At 37.6% G+C, this 26,303-nt stretch overlaps 1 protein-coding gene across 7 annotated transcripts in view; it reads left to right on the plus strand.

Moving 5' to 3' along the window:
• LOC138738816 (ribosomal protein S6 kinase alpha-3) overlaps positions 1-26,303 on the plus strand; it is a 106,085-nt gene that overhangs the window by 65,754 nt on the left and 14,028 nt on the right. For all 7 annotated transcript variants that reach the window (XM_069889804.1, XM_069889805.1, XM_069889806.1 and 4 more), the window contains 9 exons: positions 2,144-2,214; positions 2,324-2,412; positions 6,275-6,339; positions 6,541-6,643; positions 6,955-7,076; positions 13,284-13,406; positions 15,839-15,928; positions 19,717-19,875; positions 24,778-24,939. In XM_069889804.1, coding sequence (XP_069745905.1) covers positions 2,144-2,214; positions 2,324-2,412; positions 6,275-6,339; positions 6,541-6,643; positions 6,955-7,076; positions 13,284-13,406; positions 15,839-15,928; positions 19,717-19,875; positions 24,778-24,939 — 984 coding nt within the window. The remainder of the gene's footprint in view (positions 1-2,143; positions 2,215-2,323; positions 2,413-6,274; positions 6,340-6,540; positions 6,644-6,954; positions 7,077-13,283; positions 13,407-15,838; positions 15,929-19,716; positions 19,876-24,777; positions 24,940-26,303) is intronic.

A 26,303-nucleotide genomic window follows, 5' to 3' on the forward strand; every position in this document is an offset into this window, starting at 1 on the left:
TGATGGAAAGCAGAAAGGGTAAATGCTTCAGGTCTAGGACCCTTCATCAGAACTAGGAAAGAGAAAACTAATTTGTTTTCAGTAGCAAAGAAAGTAGGAGAGGGATGGGTTGCATAAAAAAGAAAATCTGATGGAATTAAGCCAAATTACTTAGATAGGGCACTTAAGTAGAGGGTTATGCTGCTTTGACTGTGTGACTCATTGCTAAAAGTAAGGCTGAGGGGTGTTTCAGCAGGTCAGAGAATACAAATGGAAAAATAAAAACTGAATGAAAATGACAAGCACAAATTGCCAGTTCTGATGCAGATTTTTAACATCTTTAGTGTTTTTTTTATTTTGATGGAATAAAGTTATTTTAGTTACATGTTGTTTTTGAGGCCTGATTTACGAGCAAAAGAAATAGAGAAATGTTTGTGACTAATAAAATATTTTCCCAAAACAATGTCAGTTACAAAACTTTTTGATTGATAATAGTGTAGCTCTGATGCTTGTGATTCTTTATTTGTTCATGGGATGTGAACATCTATCTCTGAACTGAGGAAAAAGTTCAAAGTGAACTGTTTTGGTATGTGGTAGATGCCATTTAGACTTGAGTAAGATGGGAAATTTCCTTCCCAATTTCGCTCAGTGAATCAATTGAGATTTTATGACATTCTGCGACTTTACTATTACTAAAAATAACTTCAAGATTCACTTGTTATCTGAATTTAAATACACCAGCTGTTGTGGTTGGATTCAGTCTCATTTTCCTGAGTTAGTGCTCCAAAAGTCTGGTTGTGAAAAATGTAATAACTTAGCCCCACTTCAAAATGAGATTTGATTCATTAAGAGGCTAGTGTCTTTCCTTTCATTCTTGAGATGCTGTGCTGAACAAGCAACCTGCAGTGCTCACACTGCTTAGAAAATGATGAAGAAAATTGCAAAGGTCCTTGATCAGTCATTACAAGGAAAGTGACTGAAAAATTAAACATTGAAAGTTCGAGGTTACCCACTTTTATCAAAAAATAGATCAATTGAAATTGAGATGCTAGAAGTCATGAGGGAACAAAGATTTGACGGATTAGCAACAGAAATTGCTAAAGACAGTTAAAAATTCAATTTAAAATGTCTAATGGAATGTTAGCCATCTAAGTGACACTGGGATGCAAAGTGTTGGGAATAATGTGCTACATCTGAACAAAATATTGGTTTAACTGCATTCAAGGCCTCCAAACAACTTCAGAGTTCATTGGGCTTGATTCTTGACATAGATTTGATTTTTAAATTTAAATTAAATATTAAATTTAAATATGCAGCATGGTAACAGACCCGTTTGGCCCACGAGTCCGTGCCACCCAATTTACCAACAACCACCGGTATATTTTGAACGTTGGGAGGAAACCAGAGCCCTCAGGGAAAACTCTCGCAGACATGACAAGAACGTACAAACTCCTTACAGACAGCGCTGGATTCGAAGCCCCGGTCCTGATCACTGGCCCTGTAACATTGTTGTGCTAACCGTGCTACCCAGGCCCTCGACAAACTTTTATTCTATATCTTTATGTTTGCTACATAAAATACACTGTTTTACCAACTAAATTTCTCCAGTATTGCTTTTTTACAATCATGCTTTGGGATATTCCAAGATTGTGAAAACATGCTGCTAATTTGACATTGCATCTATTATTTTATTGTATTTTTAAGCAACTTGTTCCTGGAAATTCTTGGCAGTGATCCCATTATTAAATAATTTACTAGCATTTCCTGTGGAAATCATCATTTAGAGATAGTATTCAATATTTTGAGTTTATTTTAAAAAATGTTTATTATAAATTCTCATGGTAGCAATATTATTTATAGAATGGCTATAATTATGCAATTTCTGTATTAATCATGCACACCAGTAGCACTGGTGATTTTATTGATGTAATTTGGATTGTATTTTCCTCTTAATTTTTGTTTTGGAGTAATGCTGTGCTTTTATTAGCGAGAGTTGCTGCCAATAGTTCAGTTTCTTCCATTCTTTAAATGGTCTGTTTTTGACCTAGTTCAACTTGGGAAAACCAACCATAAAGTCAGTCTGACTCTGACTGTCTGACTCTGACTCTGACTCACTGCATTTAAAAATGATGGAGTACATTTCATTCTGTATCAATCTCTCTAGTTTGAAATGCTGACAGGCACCTTGCCTTTTCAAGGGAAGGACAGAAAGGAAACCATGACTATGATCCTGAAGTAAGTGCTTTTTTAGTATTTGAGCCTGGAGAAAATACTTTTACAATTAAAAAACGTTCTTGTGCTGTCTTCTGCAAAGTAATGTTTCATATTGATTATATATTTGCAGAGCAAAATTGGGAATGCCACAATTTTTAAGCACGGACTCCCAAAGCCTCTTGAGAATGCTTTTCAAACGTAATCCTGGAAACAGACTAGGTATTTATGCATCTTGTATATGATTAATAATGCACTGATAATTTAAGGATTGCAGGAGTTGATAGAATTGTAAAGCACAGGAGTTTGTAATTTCGTCTATTCTGTGCATGCCAAACTTTAATCCTACTTCAGTGATCTTTGACTGTGGCGTTAAATTATTGTTTTCATCAGCGATTTGATTCTTTTTAAGGCTATGACTTTCAGATAGTATATTCCAGATCGTGAATCAATGTAAAGAGGAGAAAAAAGTTTCCTTTGCTCTTGATTGGCTTTCTTCACGCACCTCACCCCCTTCATTGGCAAATATTTCTGCCAATGGAAATAATGTAGTTCATCAAAATTCAGTGACTAAATTGGAATGTGAAACTTAACCGGATTGCAGTCAAGTCAAGGTGTATGGGATGAAGCATTTCGAAAGAACCAGCACAGTGCGATTGGCAGCATGTCCTATCCTGCAGCTGGCAAAACTGAGAAGGTACTACTCACCTGACGGTGCAGCTTTTCAGTTGGAACATCAACTGAACTTGTCTGCTTTCTCAGGAGAAAGTGAAAGCTTTTGAGTATTATTTTGAAAAAGATGGGGATTTCCTTTACTAATACTCAAGTGCTGTACATAATTGATCACCACAGTGATAATTTATAATCTGGAATGTCCTTTGGATATTCTGCAGTGGATGTCAAATATTTTTAAATGCAAGGCTTGTTTCTTTGATTCTCTATTAATGCTATAAAGTAAGAATAAAGATCTTTCATTGGCCTTTATTGCTTTAGAAATTGAATTTAAGAACAGGGAGGTTATGGTGAAACTATACTGGATGCTTGTGAGGCTACACTTGGAATACTGTGAGTTATGGTCTCCACACTTGAGAAAAATATACTGGCTTGGAGGCGATGCAGGGGTTGTTCACTAGATCGATTCTGGTTACGAAGGGGTTAGCTAATGAAGAGGTTTGAGTCATCTAGGACTATATCAGCTAGAATTCAGAGAGAGAGAGACAGGAAAGTTATTTCCACTACAAGATGAGGTGAGAACTGGGAGACATAGCCTTAAGATTCAGGGGAATAGATTTCTCTTCTCTGGAGAGTGGAATTCTCTGCCCAAGGAAGCAGTAGAGGCTGCCGTATTAAATATAAGACAGTTAGATAGAATTTTATAAAACATGAATGGCTGCAGATTGTGTTATTGAAGTAAAAACACAGAAATGCTGGAAGAACTCTTCATGTCTTGCAGTGTCCATAGGAGGTAAAGATATATAACCAATCTTTCGTCAAACCCTTTTTCAAGGAATGAGTAAAAAGCAGACATGCGCCTGAATTAAAAGAAAGAGCAAGGGAGGAGTACAGACCAACAGATAAAAAGTGTTAATTGGATGGGGAGAGGAGGGCAAGAGAAAGGAAATGTGAGAATTGATTGGGGGCAGGGGGAGTGGCTTGGCTCAGTGATTTCAGAGGTTCCGGAGCTTGAGAAGATACGGGGAATGATTGGGGGAGGGGGGCTGGAGAGGGAATAGGAACTGTTGTTCCTCTAATTTGTAGGTAGCCGTAGTCTGTCAGTACAGGAGGCCATGTTAGCAAGGGAATGGGGCAGGGAATTCAAATGGGTGGCTACTGGGAGATAACCGCTATGTTGGATGCGGAAATTGGTGGAATGGTAGGTGACGACAAGGGGAATCCTGTCCTTGTTGCATGTGTGGGTGGAGAGGGCCAGGACAGATGTGCAGGTAATGGAAGACATGCAGATGAGGGCCAAGTTGATGGTGGTAGAGGTGAAGCCAAGACATCTCTGATGATCTGGCATGGAAGACCTTATCCTGGGAGCAGATGTGATGGAGATGAAGGAATTGAGAGAATGGAATGGAATCTTAACAGGGGGCAGTGTATAAAGAGGTGTGGTCGAGGTAGCTATGTGAGTTGGTGGGTTTGCGAAAAATTTATTTTCAGAGATGGAGACAGAGAGATCAAGGAAAAGGAGTTATGCTAGAGATGGACCAAGTGAATTTGAGGTTGGGGTGGAAGTTGACAGCAAAGTAGATGAAGTCGACGAACTCATCATGGGTGCATGAGGAAGCACCAAAGTAGTCGTCAATGTAATGGAAGAAGAGTTTAGGGGCCTTGCCTATGCAGGCTTGTAGCATGCCTGAACAAAAAGGCAGGCATAGCTGGGGGCCCTGAGAGAATCCCCCAGTGGGATGAGTTAAAGGAGAAGTTATTGAGGGTGAGGACGTTCTGCTATCTGGGGGGTGGTAGTAGAGGGATACTGTTGGGGTCTATTGCTGAGAAAGAAACAAGGGACTTTGATGTCTTCAGTTTGGGGGATGGAGGTGTATAGTGATGTTCATGGTAAAAATAGGGCAGTTGAGATTGGGGATCTGGAAGTTATTGAAGTGATGAAGGGCATGTGAAGTATCACGGATGTAGGTGGGGAGGGACTGGAGTGGGGGGACAAAATTGAGTCAAGGTAAACGAATACCAGTTTGGTGGGACAGGAGCACACGGAAATATTAGGTTTGCCGGACAATTGGGTTTGTGGATCTTGAGTAGGAAATAGAACTGGGCAGAGCAGGATGGGTAAACAATGAGGTTGAAGGCAGTGCAAGGGAGATTACTGGAAGTGAGAGAATGGTTTGATGAGTTTTGGTGGGGTCCTATTGGAGGGGTGAGTAAGAAGTGTCTGTGAGTTGTTGATTGGCTTTGGCCAGATAGAGGTCAGTGCTCCAGACTACAACAGCACCACTCTTGTCTGAGTGTTTGATGGTTAGGTTGGGCTTAGTGCAGAGAGAGTGGAAGGCCAGGGATTCCAAGGGAATGAGATTGGAATTGGTGAGGGGAGTGGTCGAGATAGTTGATAGTTGCATTGGAAATTTTAAGATTCAGGACAGGCAGAAGGCCGGAATGAGGTGGTGTCAAGGAGGAGGAAGAAAGTTTAAAGCAGGAGACGGGGTCTGTAGTGGGGTGATGGAGAATCCTAGTTGTGGAAGTGTGCATGGAGTCAGAGCTGATGGATTTGGAGTTTGGCATTATAGTGTGGGCGAAGGTGAAGCCTCTATTGAGGACAGAGTGTTCTGTCTCCAAGAGTGAGAGGTCAGAGGATGAGAGACAGATGGTAAAGACCAGGCAGTGTTTGGAGTGGGAAGCAGGATAGGGTGGATTAAGAGGTAGAGGGTTGGAAGATCTGTGATAGATTTTGGAATAGCTGAAGAAATTGGAGGTTATGAAGAAAAGTCAAAGACACAAAAGTGCTGGAGAAACCCAGCAGATAACACAGTGTCCATGAAAAGCATAGTCAGTCGATATTTGGGGGCCCGAAATGTCAGAAGTCTTGCTTTCTATGGATGCTGCATGACCTGCTGAGTTCCTCCAGCACTTTTACTATGGTACTAGTTCCTCAGCATTTGCAGACTTATTGTTTACCTTCATGGGGAAAGTCAGGAAGATGGACAAGAGTCCATGGCCAGATCAGCCATGAATGAGTGGAACAGGCTCAATAGGCTGAAAGGTGAACTCCTGCTCCTATTTCTTGTGTTGTTTCGCAGCCATCAAGCAGTGGACCCAAATCTAATGCAGTCATTTTGTGGTCATTTTTCTTGTTAAACTATTCTGCTTGGTATCATTTGCCTGAATCTTATAAAATGATTATGCGTTATATTTTGTGTTGCAAGAAAAGCATGATAGGAATTCGAGATCTAGTGTTTGATGACTTGGATGAGGGAAACATACACTCAGAGAACTTGCTTTTTGTGTCTTCAACCTTAATTTTATGATTGAAATTCCTTATTCATTGTTTTATCATGCGGTACTGATGAGGTGGTAAGTAGAGAAGAGGAAGATCACAAAAAAATCATACTTTTTATTTAATTAACAGGAGCAGGTCCAGATGGAGTTGAAGAAATTAAGAGGCACAGTTTCTTTTCCACAATTGATTGGAATGTAAGTAATATTCTGCAATTTTTTTAATTTTACTTTTTTTAAGTATAATCTGAATGTACTTTACATGTAAAGTTGAAATTCTGATTTTCAAATTCAGACCATAAAAATTTGCATTTTGGTGAATAGAGATTGATTTTTCCCAATTCTTTTCACAATTATGTAGTGCACTAGTAATATCTATTGGTTTACTGCTAATTTCAGAAATTGTGCAGAAGGGAAATACAGCCACCTTTCAAACCTGCGATTGGTAGACCAGAGGATACTTTCTATTTTGATCCAGAGTTTACAGCAAAGACACCTAAAGGTAATGAAAGTGAAAATTCATTATAATTCTAAGCAGGTGAGTCTTAAATTTACTCCAAGCTCAACGAGTGATGCATTTGTGTTGAAGGACAATTTGAATATTTCTTGCAAAATGTCAAATTTTACTTTGGCCTTTGCTTGTGGTGCAAGAGCAGCAGAGAACAGACTAGAAATAAATGACTGACTCCTTCCATTGAAGGTCTTCTTGGGAGTAATTATAAATAGCTCTATCATGTGATGGCTATCAATTTAAATGTGGTTTAGAAACTTGAATGGTCTAAGTGAAGCTTATTGACAAATATAATGTTTTAGATTCCCCTGGTATCCCACCCAGTGCCAATGCTCATCAACTCTTTCGTGGATTCAGTTTTGTGGCCAACACTTCAGAGGAAGAACCCCAGCCCATGCAAACAGCTACACATCCGGTTATACAGGTAATGAAAGTGAAAACTACCAAGAAAAGCATGTTTGAAGTTTGCATAAATAACTGTTAAACTTTTGCTTATTAAAAATATTTATTTCATTCACATTAAAAATATGAATGGTCAGAAAAGATCAAACTTGAAGGCAGAGAACATAGTTAATGGCAGGAATCTTAACAGTCTAAAAGAACAGAGGGACTTTGGTTACCATACCGATTGATAGGCTTATGGTATGCTGGTCGTCATTAGTTTGGAGATTGAGTTCAGGAGTCGAGAGGTAATGTTGCAGCTCTAAAGCTCTGAATCTGTAAGTTATGGAGAAGGTGCAGAGGAGATTAACCAGGATGTTACCTGGATTGGCACATGAACAGAACTAAGGCTTTTGGGGTGAAGAGGTTGAGGGATGACTTAATAGAGGTCTTCAAGATTTTGAGGCATGAATAGAGACCTATTTCCCAGGGCAAGAGTAGAAAACACCAGAGAACATCTGCACAATGTGAGCAAGGAAAATTTAGGGGAGATGAAAGGGGTGTTTTTTTGCACAGAGGGTAGAGTGTAAAGGATGGTTTTTGCGCAGAGGGTAGTGAGTCAGGTGTTTTCTGCGCAGAAGATAGTGAGTTGGATGCTTTTTGTGCAGAGGGCAGTGGATATCCAGAATGTGTTAGGAGTGGTGGTGGTGGATGCTGGTACAATAGGGACATTTAAAAGACTGAGACCGGTGCATGGATGGAAGAAAAATAGAAGATTCTGAGGTAGGGAAAGTTTAGGCTTTCAGCTGCGCTGGATGGGTCATGTCTCCAGAATGGAGGACCATCGCCTTCCCAAGATCGTGTTATATGGCGAGCTCTCCACTGGCCACCGTGACAGAGGTGCACCAAAGAAAAGGTACAAGGACTGCCTAAAGAAATCTCTTGGTGCCTGCCACATTGACCACTGCCAGTGGGCTGATAACGCCTCAAACCGTGCATCTTGGCGCCTCACAGTTTGGCGGGCAGCAACCTCCTTTGAAGAAGACCGCAGAGCCCACCTCACTGACAAAAGGCAAAGGAGGAAAAACCCAACACCCAACCCCAACCAACCAATTTTCCCCTGCAACCGTGTCTGCCTGTCCCGCATCGGACTTGTCAGCCACAAACGAGCCTGCAGCTGACGTGGACTTTTTACCCCCTCCATAAATCTTCGTCCGCGAAGCCAAGCCAAAGAAGAAGAGATATAGGTCGGCACAACCTTGTTGGGTGAAGGGACTGGCTGTAATGTTCTATGTTCTAAATTGAGTGTTAATTCATGGTACAAAATTGATTGCAATTCCATATTATTCTTTTGGAACCACATTGTGAGAAATAAAATTATTTTCGTGTGTGATTCTGGCTTCTCCCAAGCTACAAATAGAGCAAACTATTCACTATAGATGACACTTTCCTTATTCTAATATATCCTAATTTCAGAGTATCATCTTCCAAAGCAGGGGCTACAATATCCCAAATTTTGATCTCTAATTCAATAAATCAACTCTGGCTATTACTTTATGTAGTTTTAATTCGTTGATAAAACAGATAAACATTTTGCATAGCTTCGTATTAAGACTTTCATAGTGATGAATAGCAAAGTATTTACTTTATGATAGAGATATAAAAGATATGTAGATACACTATCTTAAGGAAATACAAAAACTTTAAAGAGATACAAAAATTCAAAGAAAAATTTCTCGTGCTCACGTTTCCTTCACATCTGGTTGAATAATGAGCAAGCCTTATCTGCCAATGACTTGGCAGATATTATGACATATTACATCATAGACACTATGATAACACTACAAACAATAGTTATTTTAAAGAGACAGGCACAAAATTAACTAAGAATCAAAAAACACAAGGTTTTAACCTTTACATTCACTGAGCATTTTTTCCATATGTTATGTAGGAGATGGTTGCTGATGAAGGAAAACCAGATCAATGAATTCAGGTTTATTTGAAAACTTGATTCAGATATTTGAAATATATTTAAATTTCTTTTGAAATTGAAGAAATCCTTTGGTTTTATTTCAAAGTGAAGTAGTGTCTGAAGGCAGGAAAAGGTGGGCCAAGACAGTATTGGGCTTTTAGCAACTACTGGTATCCACATTCAGTTTAATATTTCTAAACATGGAATACTGTCAATATTCAATGCCACCTATATATTGTTTAGACTATTTTTATTGTCTGCACAAGTCGATTAAAGTGCGGTTTCAACAACTATTAAAAGCAATTGCAAGAGAGCTCAGGATATACCTGCAAAACAAAGCTTTGTCATGGTAATTTTCAATTTCCGTTAAAGATTTGATCTAGTATCCAGAAATTATCCATTTCAGCCAGAAGTGCTGAATCATCTAGAATAAAAACCCAGAATCATCGTGCCACTCTTTATAAATATTTTTTGGCATTTTCTGTTTTAAATTCAGCATAGAAAAACAAACAAGCTTTTGCCCATAAATTGGCAGTAAATGGGAATTTATGAGAATTTTAAAATTTTCAATATTTTTCCAAGAATGTCTTAACTGCCAGTATTGATTCTTGAGATATTTCTAAACTTTGGTCTCCTTACTTGAGAAAGGATGTGTTGACTTTGGAGACTATGCAGATGAGGTTCACCAGGTTGATTCCAGAATTGATGAGATAAGCTTATGAGAGATTGAATAGCTGGGACTGGGATTCTGCTCATTGAAGTTTTGAAGGGGTGGGGAGGGAAGAAATCTTGTGGAGACATAAAATAACAAAAGGAATGGATGTTTCCATTCTGGAAACAGGAAGCCTGTTCATATTCAGAAGAGTGGATTTAAGACAGATAAGGAGGAGCTCCTTCATCCATAGAGGAGTGAATTGGTGGAATTCCCTGTCCTAGGAAGCAGCAGAGGGTGCCTCAGTGAATTTATCAGTGTATATATGAAAACTCACTCACCTGAAAGTTGATCTTTTTCTTCACTGAACTCAAAACCTTTAGGATCCATGATGTTTTGCCTTTCCTATTTTGTTACACTCGGTTTCCTGTGCCTTCATATACCTAATTGTCACGAGGCGCGTTTCTGTCAGGGGCATTTTATAAAGTGACGACTCTCTGTCCTCCTTACGGTAGATAAAGTTAAAGAATTACATGTATGTTAATATTCTAAATGTAGTAATGCTTGACAATTAGAAAGTTTCTATGGAAGGGCAAAAAAAGCAAGAATAGCTTTAGAAAAACTAACATGGACATATAAACAAGAGGGATTTCAGCTACCAAATTTGAAAAACTATTACAGAGCAGCACAATTAAGATTTTTGTCAGACTTTTATCAGGTGGGAAAAAAACTGGCTTGTCTCAAGATAGAGTTATATAAATTAGAGGAAAAGGTCCCTGAATACTTACTTTATAAATGGGTTGAGAAACTGGTGCAACATAACAATCTACCAATATTACATCATATACTAAAAATATGGAAGAGAATACACCTGGAATGAAAGATGATAAACTATCAAATACTAAAAATGTTATTAACACAAAATCCATTAATTACTTTTACAATGGACAATCTATTCTTTAAGGAATAGGCAAGAAAAGGAATTAAAAGAATAAAAGATTGCTTTTTGGGAAATAATTTATTGACATTTGAACAGTTAAAAAATAAATATGGAATATCATATGGTACAATATTTTCATATTATCAGTTGAAAACTTATTTAAAAGAAAAGCTGGGAGCTAGTCTAAGATGACCTGAGAGTAGTTGCTTTGAATACTTAATTACAGACACCGCGATAGTAAAAAAAAATTATCACAAACATGTACAGCAAATTACAGAACAAGGAAAACCCAAACAAGATTGGGAAAAAGATTTAAATATACGAATAAAGAATGAAACATGGAAGGAACGATGTGCATATACCATGATTAATACAATAAACTCTTGGTTTCGTATGATCCAACACTATCGGACAGATGCTTTGGTTGTAAACAAGATGTTGGTACAATAATACATGCAATTTGGACATGTACAAAAGTGAAAACCTTTTGGGAGGATTTAAACTTAATATTAAATAGAATTACAAAAAATAAGATAATAAAAGACCAAAAAATATTCTGTTAAACAACATAAAAGACAAAGAATTAGGTCTAAAATTGACAGTTCAAAAACAATTTATTATGATTACATTCGCAGCAGCAAAAAAGTGCATAATGATAACTTGGAAAATGGAAACAACCTTAAAAATACAGCAATGGTACATAGAAATGAATAAGTGTATTCCATTAGAAAAAATTACCTACAACCTAAGAGAAGCTTTATTTGAACAAATTTGGGAACCATACATAAAGTTTCAGACCTCTCAGACCTCCATCTCTTGTCGTGACAAGTTACAATAAAGAAAATAGCCAAGTATAAAATATTGGACGACACAAACTTTTTTTCCTCATTTGGTCATGTTTGTTTGTTCTTTTTGTTTGCTTTAAGTTACAGAGGGGTGGGGATGGAGGAGGAAGGGGGAAAATGAAATTGTCACTGTATATATTAACTCTGAATATCTGCATATATTGTTACTGATGTGGTTCACTGTGAAGTATTAAATGAAAAAGGAAGTCCCACTTCTTTTGAAAAACTGTCAGTTAAATAAAGATGATCAAATTCTGGGTTTTTTTTCCCATTATACAGATTAGAGATTGTTTTGTGATCTCAATTACATATATTTCCTAAGAGGACTGATAAAAATTTAATAGATGTGATTTTTAATTTACAACCTTTTTTTAATAACAGTTCAATATCTAGCATTTATGTCATTTGTTGGGATTAAGAGAGGCTCCTTTAGATAAAATTTACAAAGCCTGGAAACTAGACCTACGGCTTTTAATCTCTGAAGAAATTTTGGAATGTAATTTTCAAATTGGTAATACCTCACCTTTATGTGCCTGCCATTCCCTCCTACAATTTGTAATCCATAGAGCTCACAAATCTAAATTCAAATTATCTTGTTTTTATGCAAATATATCTCCTCGTTGTGATAGATGTGACAATGGAGATGCTTCATTAATTCATAAGTTTTGGGCATGCCAGAGCCTTGAAAAATTCTGGAATTGTTTCAAACTTTTTCTGTACTTTTTTAAAGTTAATTTTAAGCCTAATCCTTTAACTTCCATGTTTGGTATTGTTGGAGAGAGTGGCATAGCTCTTTAACAGCATCTGATTTGCATGTATTATCTTTTACTTTTCTGATGGCTCAGTGGGCAGTGTTGCTCAGATGGAAAGATATTGCTCTGCCTATTCATACTCACTGGCTACATGATGTCATGTCATGTTTACATTTAGAGAAGATTAAATGCTCGATTTCGATTTAAATTTAAATTCTGAATTATTTTCAGAATCTCTGATTTGATATGAATGCAGAAGTTTTGACTAATAAGATAATTTATCACTTTGATAAGGAATTCTTTTTTTCTCTCTTTGCCAAAGTGCTTTGATTTTTTTTGGTAGTGGGTTTATGTTTTTTTTTACTGTAATAATATTTGTTTGATTGAGAAAGCAATATTCAGGAACATTGCAAAAACTATGGAGAATGCTATGAAATGGAATGACTGGTGTCGAAGTGTAATTACTATTTTTTGACATTTAATATGTATTATGTACTCTGTATTTTTCTTTTTCAATTTTTTTATTGGTTTTTAATAGTAAGTACAGTACCATGAAGAAAAGGAAACAAAACTGAAAAATGTATATGTATCAAGATAAAACTTAAAACAATATAAACTCAGTCCCCCTGCACTGGATGAAGCCAGAAAACACACACACACACACACACACACACACACACACACACAATTATATATATTTAAATAAAAAAGCCACCTAACCTACTCTTTTTTTAAAAAAACCACAAACCGAAAAAAACATCTGATCAGCTTATCTTGAGGGTTACATATATTTTATAATACATTTTACTTCATACCATGAATCAGAAAACAAAGTAAGATTATCTCATTTGGAAAAGTGAGTACATCTAATCACATTAAAAACATTTACTTCAAATGAAAATAAGACATAAACGGTCATGAATCAAATAAATGATATCTAATTTTTTTCTGAACTTTAACAGGGTATAATATGAGAGAACCACTGTTGGATGTCTAGAGTCTTTCCATTGGAATACTCTGTGTTTTTCGATGTGGAATTTCAATTAAAAAAATATTGAAAATACTTTTTATTTTATTCCTTTGAAACAGTTGCACAGAACCAGTATTCAATTTACAGACAATTATGACTTGAAAGAGGACATTGGAGTAGGTTCCTACTCAATTTGCAAAAGATGTGTGAACAAATCAACTAATATGGATTATGCTGTTAAGGTAAGCACCCATTTTTTTTCTAGTTTTGTGGTACAAATGCTTTGAACTAAACATGCTTTTAATGTCTGTGTCTAAACTGACGTTTTCTGTGATGTTTTGGAGGTGTAATGGATAAATATTGGGAGGAATTTGGTAAGATTAGTGGGTTACATACATACACACATTTTAAAACAGATTTTATTTGAAAGACTGAAGAATTCGTATTCAGGAACATTTCTAAAACTATGGAGAATGCTATGCTCATTTCAGAAGTAGGTGCTAATTGAAACGATGTCATGAAATGAATAGACCATTGTTTGGAGGAGACAAACTGGCTGTTTAAAAGTTCCTACAGTGTGCTCACAGAAAGGTCACTCCTGGATTTTGTTTATCTAAGAGAACAGGTGTGAGCAGAAAGATAACTCCTGTTGTTTGCTGAAGAAGGTGGGGTTTTTTGCAAGTGAGAGAGTCACATGGGCTTTCTGGGAGTTGGCAGTTGGAGAGAGAGAGAGGTGAGACCAATCTCAACAAGGTCTTTCAGCCAGTGTGTGTGTGTGAGACACTGAAAGCAGCTGAACAGTGCAAGCCAGGAAGCTGGTTGAAACAGAAAGCTTCAGAGCCGTGGATGGCTGGAAGTGCTATCTGTCTGATGTTTCTCTTGGAATAAGAGGAACAGAAAGGAACTCTGTGGTAGCTGAAAGAAAGAAGTTGCCACCTGGAGAACCCTGATGAGGCAAGTTTCATCAGCAAGATATGGTGGTACCTCAGTTGTGGAAATCCTGGAACAACAAATCTCTCTCTGTAAACCCTACAAGAACCTTCCTGAGCAGTAAACATTTACCTTTCGAACACCAAAGCCTGGTGAACTTTATACATGTTAAATTCTGTGCACAGTATAAGAATTGCCTGCATCCAGAGAACTTGGACGAAGGAGAAGTGAGATTGAACTGTGAACCAAAGAACTTTTCTTAAATTTACACACACATCATACAAGTGCGCTTAGAATGAGAAGGGGGTTAATTTGGGTTAGTTAAGAATAGAGATAAGTTAAAGTTTGATTCTGTTTTCATGTTTAAAGATAATTAAAAACAACTTTTGTTTAAGTAACTACTTGTCTTGGTGAATGTCTATTGCTGCTGGGTTTTGGGGTCCTTTGGGCTCATAACAGAGGAATGAATATTTAGTAAGACAGGCAGTATCCAATTCAGCCAGATGAAAATTGGAGTAACTTCAAAAGTGGTACGAGTAACAATTTCATTATCAGATGTTCTAAGTTTGAGTCAGAGGTGAAATAGCTTCCTGTTGAGACTAGATGTTCTCTTGAAGTGAGGTATGGATATTTAGCACCAGTCAAATTGATGTAGAACTACATATTTGTGGTCCTTATAGCAAGGCTGCCAGTTAGGGAAGTCGGTGTTTCCTGAAAATGTACTAATGACTATTTAAAGATGTAAATTCTGTTCTTTCCCTACTCCCTTTCGATTTTCCTTCTCTATTTAGATCACGTGAGAGACTTGCTTCTTGGATGAGTTGAGCAATGTGGAATAACATTACAAGATTACCAGTAGTTTATCTTTCAAGAATTTTGAAAAGACAGTATCTGTATTCAGAGGCAGGATGTTTTGGGTGTAATGGTTGTTAATTCACAATATCCATGACATTTCTGGTGAATAATAATTTGATGCCCATCCCTAATTGCCCATGAGTGGAGAATATATTCTACTGGCCACTGCAATTCTCAGTTGTACTAAATTGTGAGTTCCAGGATTATGATATATTTCCTAATCAGAATAGTGTACAAGTTAGAGGGGAGTTTGGTGCATTTCCATTTAAGTTGCCTGCTTCCTTGCAAGTAGTAGTCAAGGTTTTAGAGGTGTTGTTGAGAGAACTTTGGCAGGTTACTACAAGTTTCTTGATATGATGTTCAGCCGAGTGCAATTACATTGGAAACAGAGAGTGTATTTAATGGTATTGAGCTACTTCTGTTAGAGTTGTATTTTTCCAACCAGTTGCTGGATTCCATCAAACTCTCATGTTTTGTAGATGGCAGAAAGGTTTTGAGGTGTTGGGTGTTGAGTTTACTTGCTGCAGAATATTCATCTGCTGCTGTTAAACCCACAGTGATTCAGTTAAATTTCTGGTCAATGGTGTTCACCTCCACACCCACATCAGAGATTTGGTGTGATAAATACTATCAAATTTCATGAGGGAAGATTTATAAATTGTAGAGTTTTCCAGGAAAAAAACATGGACATCTGTTTTAAGCAGCTTATCTAAATTTAATCTGCAGTTAAATGAGAATTGTTTCTATATTCCTGGTATAACTCAAATATTTAATTCCTCAATAGCATTGCAGCATGTATTTATATAATCACATCTGCATTGTCTGTAAGATATTTTGATATTGTCTATACTAATACTTTACTGCACAATTTAATCACTGTTCATTGTAGATCATTGATCGAAACAAGAGAGATCCTTCTGAGGAGATTGACATTCTACTACGCTATGGACAGCATCCCAATATCATTACCTTGAAAGATGTAAGAATTGCTTTTCATTAAATTCTATCACATTTGTATTCTCAATCCTGTAAGTTGTATGTCAATTAAACAAGAAAGAACAATCAAGTCATCTGTGTAAATGGAAGGCCCCTTTTTAAAAATTGAAATTGAGTTCCACTTGATCCCACGAGGAATTTATTGTGATGAGCAAGACATAAAATTCAGTGTTTTGCAGTAGCATCTTAGTGCAAACTTTCATATAAACCACCTGGAAACAATACAAAAAAAGTGCACGAAAAGTAAGGCAGTGCCTTTGTTTCATTGATTATTCAGGAATCTGATGGCAGTGGGGAAGAAACTGTTCTTGAGCCGCTGAGTGCTCAGGCTCTTGTACCTTTTTCCCGATGGTAGCAGAGTGAAGAAGGCATGGCCTGGGTGGTGGCGATCCTTGAAAATAGAGGCTGCTTTTTTAAGACACTGCCTCTTTTAGATGTCCTCAATGGAAAGAAGTCAAGTCCCCTCTCACCCTTCTAATTACAGCATTGTATTTTATTTCACCATATTTGGTAAGCCTAGAACAGGGGTGGGCAACCTGCAGCCCACACTCCAAATTTATCTGGCCCACAACTCAATGCAAAAGTATTATGTGAACCCGGCCCACCGATAGAAGTACAGGCAGTTCCTTGGGTTATGAACGAGTTCTGTTCCTACCTCTGTCCTTAAGTTGAATTTGTATGCAAGTCAGAACAGATTATAAATGCATTAAAATGTGTCCAACTATCGATTTCATGGTGTTCTCAGCTGAATGGAAGCCAAGAACAGTTCCTACCTGTCACACCTTCTTATCCATTTAAAGCCCTCTGACTCCCTGCTCACTCTGTAAAAGTGTTTAGTCCGGGGTCAACCAGAAACTACCAGACTTTATTCAATACTGCAGTTTTAATGCCGTGTCATTCTGAAATCATCCACTCTTCGGAACTACATTGCCCATATTCCCCCGCGCTAGTGTCGTGGAGGTAACTAGGCACATGCACAGAGCAAATGGTCCGACATTTACAGATGTATGTAGTTCACGAAAGTGAGACGGAGGATGATAGAACTGCAATGCAGAAAAGAGTAACTAGTCAGTTTCATCTGCTTTTAAAAAACAAGAACCCAATAATTGAATAGGATTAACGCCATTACAGGTGAGATGTAATTTTACTCTTTCAATAGATGATAGGTGCAGAAGTAGGCCATTCGGCCCTTCAAGTCAGCACTGCCATTCACTGTGATCATGGCTAATCATCCACAATTAATACCACGTCCCTGTCTTCTCCTTGTATCTCTTGACTCTGCTATTTTTAAGAGCTCTATCTAACTTTCTTGAAAGCATCCAGAGAATTGGCTCCACTGCCTTCTGAGGCAAAGCATTCCACAGATCCACAACTCTATGGGTGAAAAGGTTTTTCTCATTTCCGTTCTAAAAAGCCTACCCTTTATTTTTAATCCGTGGCCTCTGGCTGTGGACTCTCCCAACATCAGGAACATGTTTTCTGCCTCTCGCGTGCCCAATCCCTTAATAATGATATATGTTGCAAGCAGATCCCCTCTCATTCTTCTAAATTCCAGTGTATACAAGCCCATTTGCTCCAATTGTTCAACATATGACAGCCCCACCATCCCGGGAATTAACCTCGTGAACCTATGCTGCACTCCCTCAGTAGCAAGAATGTCCTTCTCAAAATTGGAGACCCAAAACTGCACACAATACTCCAGGTGTGGGCTCACCAGGCCCCTGTACAACTGCAGAAGGACCTCTCTGCTATACTCAACTCCCCTTGTTATGAAGGCCAGCATGCCATTAGTTTTCTTCACTGCTGTATCTGCATCCTTACTTTCAGTGACCGATGAAAAAGGACACCTTGATCTTGTTGTACTTTTCCTTTACCTAACTTGACACCGTTCAGATAGTAATCTGCTTTCCTGTTCTTGCTACCAAAGTGGATAACCTCACATTTATCCACATTAAGCTGGATCTGCCATGCATCTGCCCACTTACCCAACCTGTTCAAGTCACCCTGCATTCTCATTACATCCTCCTCACTGCCACCCAGCTTTGTGTAATCTACAACTTTGCTAATGTTACTTTCAATCTCTTCATTTAAATCATTAATGTATATTCTAAATAGCTGCGGTCCCAACACTGAGCCTTGTGGTATCCCACTAGTCACTACCTGCCATTCTGAAAGGGACCCGTTAATCCCTACTCTATGTTTCTAGTCTGCTACCAATTTTCTATTCATGTCAGTTCCCTACCCCCAATACCATGTGCTCTAATTTTGTCCACTAATCTCCTGTATGGGACCTTATCAAAGGCTTTTTGAAAGTCGAGGTACACTACATCCACTGGCTTTGCCTTGTCCATTTTCATAGTTACGTCCTCAAAATATTCCATGATTAGTCAAGCATGATTTCCCCTTCTTAAATCCATGCTGACTCAGACCGATCCTGTTACTGCTATCTAAATGTGCTGCTATTTCCTCTTTTATAATTGACTCCAGCATCTTCCCCACCACTTATGTCAGGCCAACTGGTCTATAATTCCCTGTTTCCTCTCTCCCTCCTTTCTTAAAATGTGGGATAACATTAGTTTCCCTCCACAGGAACTCATCCTCAATCTACAGAACATTGGACAATGGTTGCCAATACATCCATGATTTCTAGAGCCACCTCCTTAAGTACCCTGGGATGCAGACCATCAGGCCCTGGGGATTTATCAGCCTTCAGTCCCATCAGTCTATCCAACACCGTTTTCTGCCTAATGTGAATTTACTTCAGTTCCTCCGTTAACCAAGGTCCTCTGTCCATTGTTCAACTCATCTGCCATTTCCTTGTTCTCCATAATAATTTCACCCATTTCTCTCTTCAAGGGCCAACTTTGATCTTAACTATATTTTAACTCTTCACATACGTAAAGAAGCTTTACTGTCCTCCTTTATATTCTTAGCTAGCCTACCTTTGTACCTCATCTTTTCTCCCGTATTGCCTTTTTCGTTATCTCCTGTTGCTCTTTAAAAATTTTCCAATCCTCTGGCTTCCTATTCATCTTTGCTATGTTACACTTCTCTTTTATTTTTATACTGTCCTTGACTTGTCTGTCACTGTCGCCCCCTTACTCCCCTTAGAATATTTCTTCTTCTTTGGAATGAACTGATCCTTCACCTTCTGTTTTATTCCCAGAAATACTTGCCATTGTTGTTCCATGGTCATCCCTGCTAGGGTATCTTTCCAGTCAACTTTGGCCTGCTCCTCCCTCATGGCTCCATAGTCCCCTTTGTTCAACTGTAATATAGACACTTACGATTTTCCTTTCTCCCTCTCAAATTGTAGATTAAAACATACCATATTATGGTTACTACCTCCTAATGGCTCCTTTACCTTTATCAAATCTGGTTAATTACACAACACTAAATCCAGAATTTCCTTCTCCCTGGTAGGCTCTAATACAAGCTGCTCCATCTCGATAGCACTTCACAAGCTCCCTTTCTTGTTGTCCAGTACCAACCTGATTTTCCCAGTCTACCTGCATGTTGAAATTCTCCTTAACAACTGTTTACTTTAATATTGCTAAATAACTTGGCTTTCTGTTAAGTTTTATTTGTGAGGTAGCATTATTATATGCCATGCGTGAATTGGTAGTATCAGTACGGCCTGTTGATCATCCACTTACACTCCATCCAGCCCACACATGGTAAAAAGTTGCTGTTCCTGACCTAGAATGAAACACAGTTACTAAGTATGATTGTAACACCTCATGTATAATTATATTACTGTCATTTCTACAGGTTTATCATGATGGCAAATTTGTGTATCTAGTGACAGAACTGATGAAAGGAGGTGAATTACTGGACAAGATTCTCAGGCAAAAGTTTTTCTCAGAACGTGAAGCCAATGCTGTGCTCTACACTATAACAAAGACAATGGACTATCTGCATGCCCAGGGGGTAAGTATACTTCTCGATTTGTTTTGAATACTTTAGTACTGCAGCCATGGAGAAAATGTTAATTCTAGCAAGCCCACCAATGCTATTATTGTATTGTTGGAAGGTGTTTGAATTTTAAATTCCCTTCTAATTTAAGGCAAGTTTGTTGCTGAACCATCAAAATTTAAGCCAAAAACCAATGACCTCATGCCATAATTATTTCAAGTAATTTGAGGAGTTAAATATTGCTGGTTAGAGATTTTTTCTTTAGAATATTTTTGAAGGCTAAATCAACGTGACTAGATTGAAATATCAATAGAAGACAATGATGAGAAGTTGGCATCATATAATGTAAGATTACCACTTGTGTTTTGAATTGTTTTAAATCAAGTAAACAAATTACCCTAGTCTGATGCTGTCTGCTCACCACCATGATCTCCCACTGATCCAATCTTGCACCAGCAGAGGCCTTGGTCTTTGTGTGAGGTGACCTAATCGTCTGTTCATTATGCCTTTGAAATTAAAGCCACCTCTGTAGCCACTGTATAAACAAGAGTTGCAGTAGTTTTACTACTTCAAACCTCTTTCAGTCAGTAATGTCTCGTTAATAGAACCCAATCTGCAGACAAGCTAAGAGCATCATACTCAAATGTTATGACAAATAAATTTGTATGGTTTTCTTTTTGAAGTTTGTTTCGCTGGTTACTTGACAGTCAGTGTGGATGTGGTGGGCTGAGGGTCCTGTTTCCACCCTGTATGACTCTTAAGTCTCTGTAAAATGTTTGAAAATGGTGTGAACACCCAGGCAGAAAATCCTTGGAATGCAACCCAAATACAATTCCAACAAGAGGATACATGTATATCTGCTTTCTGTGATCACAGAACTCTTACCCACCTGATCAAAATCACTATGGCTGAAGGTGGCAGTTTGATTATTATGAATGAATTTTGATTTCCTCTTTTGACTTGTCTTCTCCATGAAGATTACTACTTGAACTCAATTCTAAATTTTCTCTTTACTGGTTTAAATAGGTATTTATGCTAAACTCATTTCATTTTAATTAACATTGAGTTTAGCTTTTTCCTTTCTGTACCAATTTGTACCTTGAAGATCACCTTTTAATCTCTCTTTCGAGATTAATAAAATTTAATCTATGTTATTGTTCAGTTTTTAAGATGTTCTAGTTTAGCCCCTTGTCCTCTGTGTGGCCTTTAGTGACCCTCGTAGGCTATGGGCTAGAATTACATGCACTATTTGCGTAATACTGTTGTTTGCTCTGACAATTTTTATTCTACTATTCCAGTGATCTTCTTTAACATTTGCAGGCAGAGTATTAATTCCTTTCATTTATTGACTAAGTTTACTAAAGCTCCAAATTTTCCTTTGTTATCTCCTTAACTATCTCTTTACAATCCCCAAAACATTTGTGTTGCCTATTTCGTCCCATTTATAATTCCAGGCAATTTTTAAGGAATCTTTTTGGAATAAGTGAATTCAAGTTTTAAAGTGAGTGATTGCACAAACTACATATTGTATTCATGAAGTTGGAAAAGTATGGGTGATGTGATGGAAGTTTTCAAGGTATGAGCACAAATGCAGAACCTAAAGCACTTTGGTTGTGGAGTCTACAGTAATTGACATGAACTAAAAGTTAGAAGCAGATTTTTCAGGTTGCTTAGAAATCGAAATCTTTCTACACAATTGCAAATATTAAATCTCATATTAATTTTGGTAATCAAATGTTGAGAGATCTGGTGTGGGGGAGGAGGAGAAACTATCTTAATATAGTTGTTTTATTCATCAGAGATTTGCATTCACTGGTGTATCAGCTGCGGGGCAAAATGCCTAACTTTAATTCTATAACTAAGAAATAGGTGGTGGGTGTAGGGCATATTGATGAAATGCAACAGCCAGTTGCATTTATTCACAATGGACCATAGACCTCAGGGTAGGATGAAATGGGTTGATATTTCTCCTAATTATCAATTTTATTTGGTGAAAGATTTTAAAATTGTACTTGAAATGGATCACTGGTGTGTACATGGTTTAAGTGGAACAGAAGAATGATCTGGCAGCAAGAACTTGTATACTTGTAATTCACAAGAGAGCAAAATCAAGTTTTGTACAGCTGTCCTTAATTTTAAATTAATTGGATTCATCTATTGGGGTTCAATCTTTGTCAATATTGCGACTATTTCCCTTTATAATTGCTTGGCAGCATGTAGACAACGTCGTTTGACTTGTTAAAATGAATACTCCATTCTAAAGTAGCATTGAGCTTTTCACTGTTTATTTGAACTATTAAAACATTTAAACTAAGCTTAAAACAGTTAATAAAACAGACAATAAAATATTAATACTAACAAAAGAACGGTCAAAGAAATTAGCTGGACTATCTACATTTTGCCTTGGTTCTGAACAGTACAAAAGCAAATTATATTAAACACTTAGAAAATGACCTTGGCTAAAAACCGTTACTATGAATACATACTCATGGAATTCAAAAAAATGTCTAGCTGCTTGCAACTTGCAATTCATTGTAACCCTTACAGTCAAGATCAAATCTTAATTTTGTTTTAGGTGGGGGGATAGCCTTGTGCTTTTTAAGTTCCATGATAGAGGTTGATAGTATTCCTTACACGTCATTCTTTTGTGTTTGCTTCTTTGCCAGTCATGGATCTTCTAATTTGGAAGTTGCATTAGTATAGTGCTAGAAATGGAGATGATTTTAAGTTAGGGAAGACTGAATGCATATGTGAAGATGGAAAGCAAAGCTCTAAATTTAATTAATTTGAATGGGAAACAGAATTGTTTTGATCTCATTATCTGAGAGAGGGCAGATGAAAAGTCAATTCCATAACGCCACACAAAAAAAACCGAATGAAAATAGCTTCTACTGTAGACATAAATTTTACATTCCTCTATTCATTGTAAGTGAAAGTAAGGATGATTAAACTTGTTTGTAAAACTCTTCTTAACATGGATTTATCTCAAGTTTTGTTGGCAAAGAGAGCAATTTCAAATGCCCTTTGTTTCATGATAAGTCATGGACTAACTTTTCTATTGCAAAGGAAGCTCCTGATAGCATATTGTTTTCAAACAGTATATTTAAGATAAACATTTTCATTGCAATATGATTTTGAAGGCAGCACTGAATACCACATTATCTGTAAAAGCAGCCAACATTTGAATACCACATTATCTGTAAAAGCAGTCAACATTTGAATACCACATTATCTGTAAAAGCAGCCAACATTTGAATACCACATTATCTGTAAAAGCAGCCAACATTTGAAGCATGGCTGAATTTTACAGGTAGGGGAATGTCTTCTTCCTCCTTGCCACCCCATTTCAAATTCACTAACCAATTCTGACCTTTACATTGTTTATAAACCCTCCACTTGAGACCATTCTATTATTGACCCACAGGTCGACCCATGGATAACAAAATGAGTATGAATTTATGAGACTGAGCATGACATGAATGGGTGAAATCTATTACATTTTTTTCTTTATGAAGTTTGACTCAGAAGCAATGCTTGCTTTTTCCATAGTTCATATCCTTGATTTGATACTTTGCTTGCTGATATTTATTGAATGATATTTAATGTGTTTTTTGCTGAAAGACGATTTTGTGATTCTGACATGCTGTCCAATGCAGCCATTCTCAACAGGGGCCAGACAGCTGCCTGGGGGCCATGGGCTGAAATCATAAAATGTTTTTTATGTAGTCAGTAGGAGAAAAGTATGGAAGAAACCAACTTGTCTGCTTCACAGTGAGGGCAGCCCTGAAACTTTAAGCAGAGTCCTAAGGGGGCCATCGCCAAAGAATAGATTGAGAATGGGTGGAGGAATCTATAGATTTGATTGACGTCTGCCCATGTTAATTTTATTTTGCTGCCATGGAGAAAATAAACTTTTATGAAATTGGTCAAGAATGACATGAAACTTGCCTTTAGAAATCTGGAGGCGAACCTTTGATAATATCTGAACTGTAATACCAAATTACAGCCTCTCCTCGACTTACAACCGATGCGACTTATGACCATCCATCCATACGATGGAAAAAAAAATGAGTACGATAATGACTATCTCTCAGTTGCCATTTAGTACTTGCTAAGCTCACCAAGAAAGATTGCGAGCAAGAGGAAAAACCCATCCCCTGCTGGTAGATCTGGCAAGAAGCCGAGGAAGCTCGATTTGGAATTGAAAATATCTTGATTTATGACTTCTACATGCCATTCTAACATACTTCTGACTGCATCTATATCTTGAAATGACCATTTGTTCAGAACAGAACTCCGACGTTTGTCGGGGAGTATCTGTAATACCAAATTCAAAACCATGGACTGATAACTGCAATGTTGTGAAATATAACTGTACAGTAGGCAGGACTGTTAAGAGTGCAGCCAGCCACGCTGTGAAATATAACTGTGCAGTCAGCGGGGCTGTCAGAGTGCAGCTGGCCACACAGTGCAACACAACTGCCAGACTGACGCAAGCACGCATTCACTATCACTAATTGTACCCGGTAAATCGGGTACACAATTCACACTGCCACAGAGTGGTTAACGAGTTAACTAGGCTGAGTTCTGACACTTATCCCCACCAAGAGTTCATTTTTACTCACCCTGCCCGGATGGGACATTTCACACTGCAAGATTACCCGCTATGCACCTGCTAAATTGGTCGTTTCCGCCCACATGTACTTGAAAGGGGGTTAAGTAGAAGCAGAGATAAATTTGAAAGTTTTTCAGGCCCGACTTTCTGACACATTCCAAAGGATTATTTCTCAAATTCAGGAGACTACTTCCACTGATGTGCATTTGAGGATTTTATTTGGATATTAGCAGTGTACCAGTAAATTATTATATTGAGAATGGATTGATAAAGTTGTCTATGTTAATCTTTGATCCATATAGGTAGTGCACAGAGACTTAAAACCAAGCAACATCTTGTACGTGGATGAGTCGGGCAATCCAGAATCTATTCGTATTTGTGACTTTGGGTTTGCCAAGCAGTTGCGTGCTGATAATGGTCTTCTCATGACTCCATGTTACACAGCTAACTTTGTTGCTCCCGAAGTAAGGCATTGATTTATATGTCTTTTATTGATATGTTACTTGAAACAATAAAATGTTTAATGCTCATCAGGTTTTTGGGGTTATGCAAATCATACTTTGCAGGGGGTGGTGCAATGAAAATTCCCTTTTCATCGTGCTGAGCTATTAATTTCTGCTGTATTCATAAAGATTCCCTTTGATCAACAGCTATTTTCTACACAGGATGAGGGACATACCATATCTTGAATTGGATGAATTATGGCATTATTGACCTTTTGGCTGGTGCTTCTTCCATTGCCCTTCCTTCCCTCCTCCCCCAAGCTTTTTATTCAGGTGCTTATACTTTGAGGAGCCCAAAATGTATCTTTATCTCCTTTGGCTCTGCATTACCCGATAAGCTCCTCAAGCATTTTTGTCTCTTTAGTCTTCAAACCAGTGAATTTTCTAATTTCAGTAACCATCTATCCCATACCCATTTTGTCTCTTCCCCTTCCTGAGTCCATTCACCTACTACCCACTCTCTCCACCCACAGGAGTGCCACCCCATCCCTGCCTCTGCTGTTTCATCTCTAGAATGGTTCCCATTATTGTCTTCCTGCTCAGATTCTTTCTTTGATTCTTTCTTACTAGAGGTGATAGAATAAGGTCAGGTGATACAATAAGATAGCAACAACTTTTCAAACCAAGTATATGATCAGTGCCTGCTTCCAAATCGTATTTTTTCCAGCGAAGTTTTGTTCGTCAAGCAAAGGGGAATAAATAGACATCGGAACACTCAACGAGTGATGGCATCAAGCAATTCCAAGTATCTCACCTGCTGTGTGAAGCATTGTATATTCTCTGTTCACCTTAACCTACCTTAGAATAGCAACCTGATTGTGTCATTGGCACCTGTGCATCCCAGGCTAACTACTTGCTTGGTTGTCCTGAATATATTTTTAATCCCATGGCCTCTTGCAGTTAATAATTTAGGTGTTATCTGGTTTTTACCAAAGGGATTTTATTTTTTGAAAAGACATTCAAGTCCAGATTCCAAGTGTAAAAGAATAGAAGGCAGCTTTGGTCTCAGTCTCATCTTCTCAAGAGTTTCATGAACAAGAAAATATTTTGAAATGCAGTCACATGCACATTAATGAATAATGTTTCAGTTTGGCTTGTGTCTGAAGCACAAATTCATTATGCAGTTTAGTACTAAGAAAACTTGCATTTATGTAATTCTCTTAAAATTGGAAAATTAGAACTTTGCTAGTTGCTTGTGCCATTATTAAAATATTTCATGATATTTTTAAAATGTTAAATTTCTATAATTATGACTTGGATAATACTGTTACCAACTATTGTGCTGTTACAATTTGTTTACATCTGATTCTGAATATTCTGTACAA

Source organism: Narcine bancroftii, chromosome 7 (assembly GCF_036971445.1).
Source record: "Narcine bancroftii isolate sNarBan1 chromosome 7, sNarBan1.hap1, whole genome shotgun sequence".
Lineage (NCBI taxonomy): Eukaryota > Metazoa > Chordata > Chondrichthyes > Torpediniformes > Narcinidae > Narcine > Narcine bancroftii.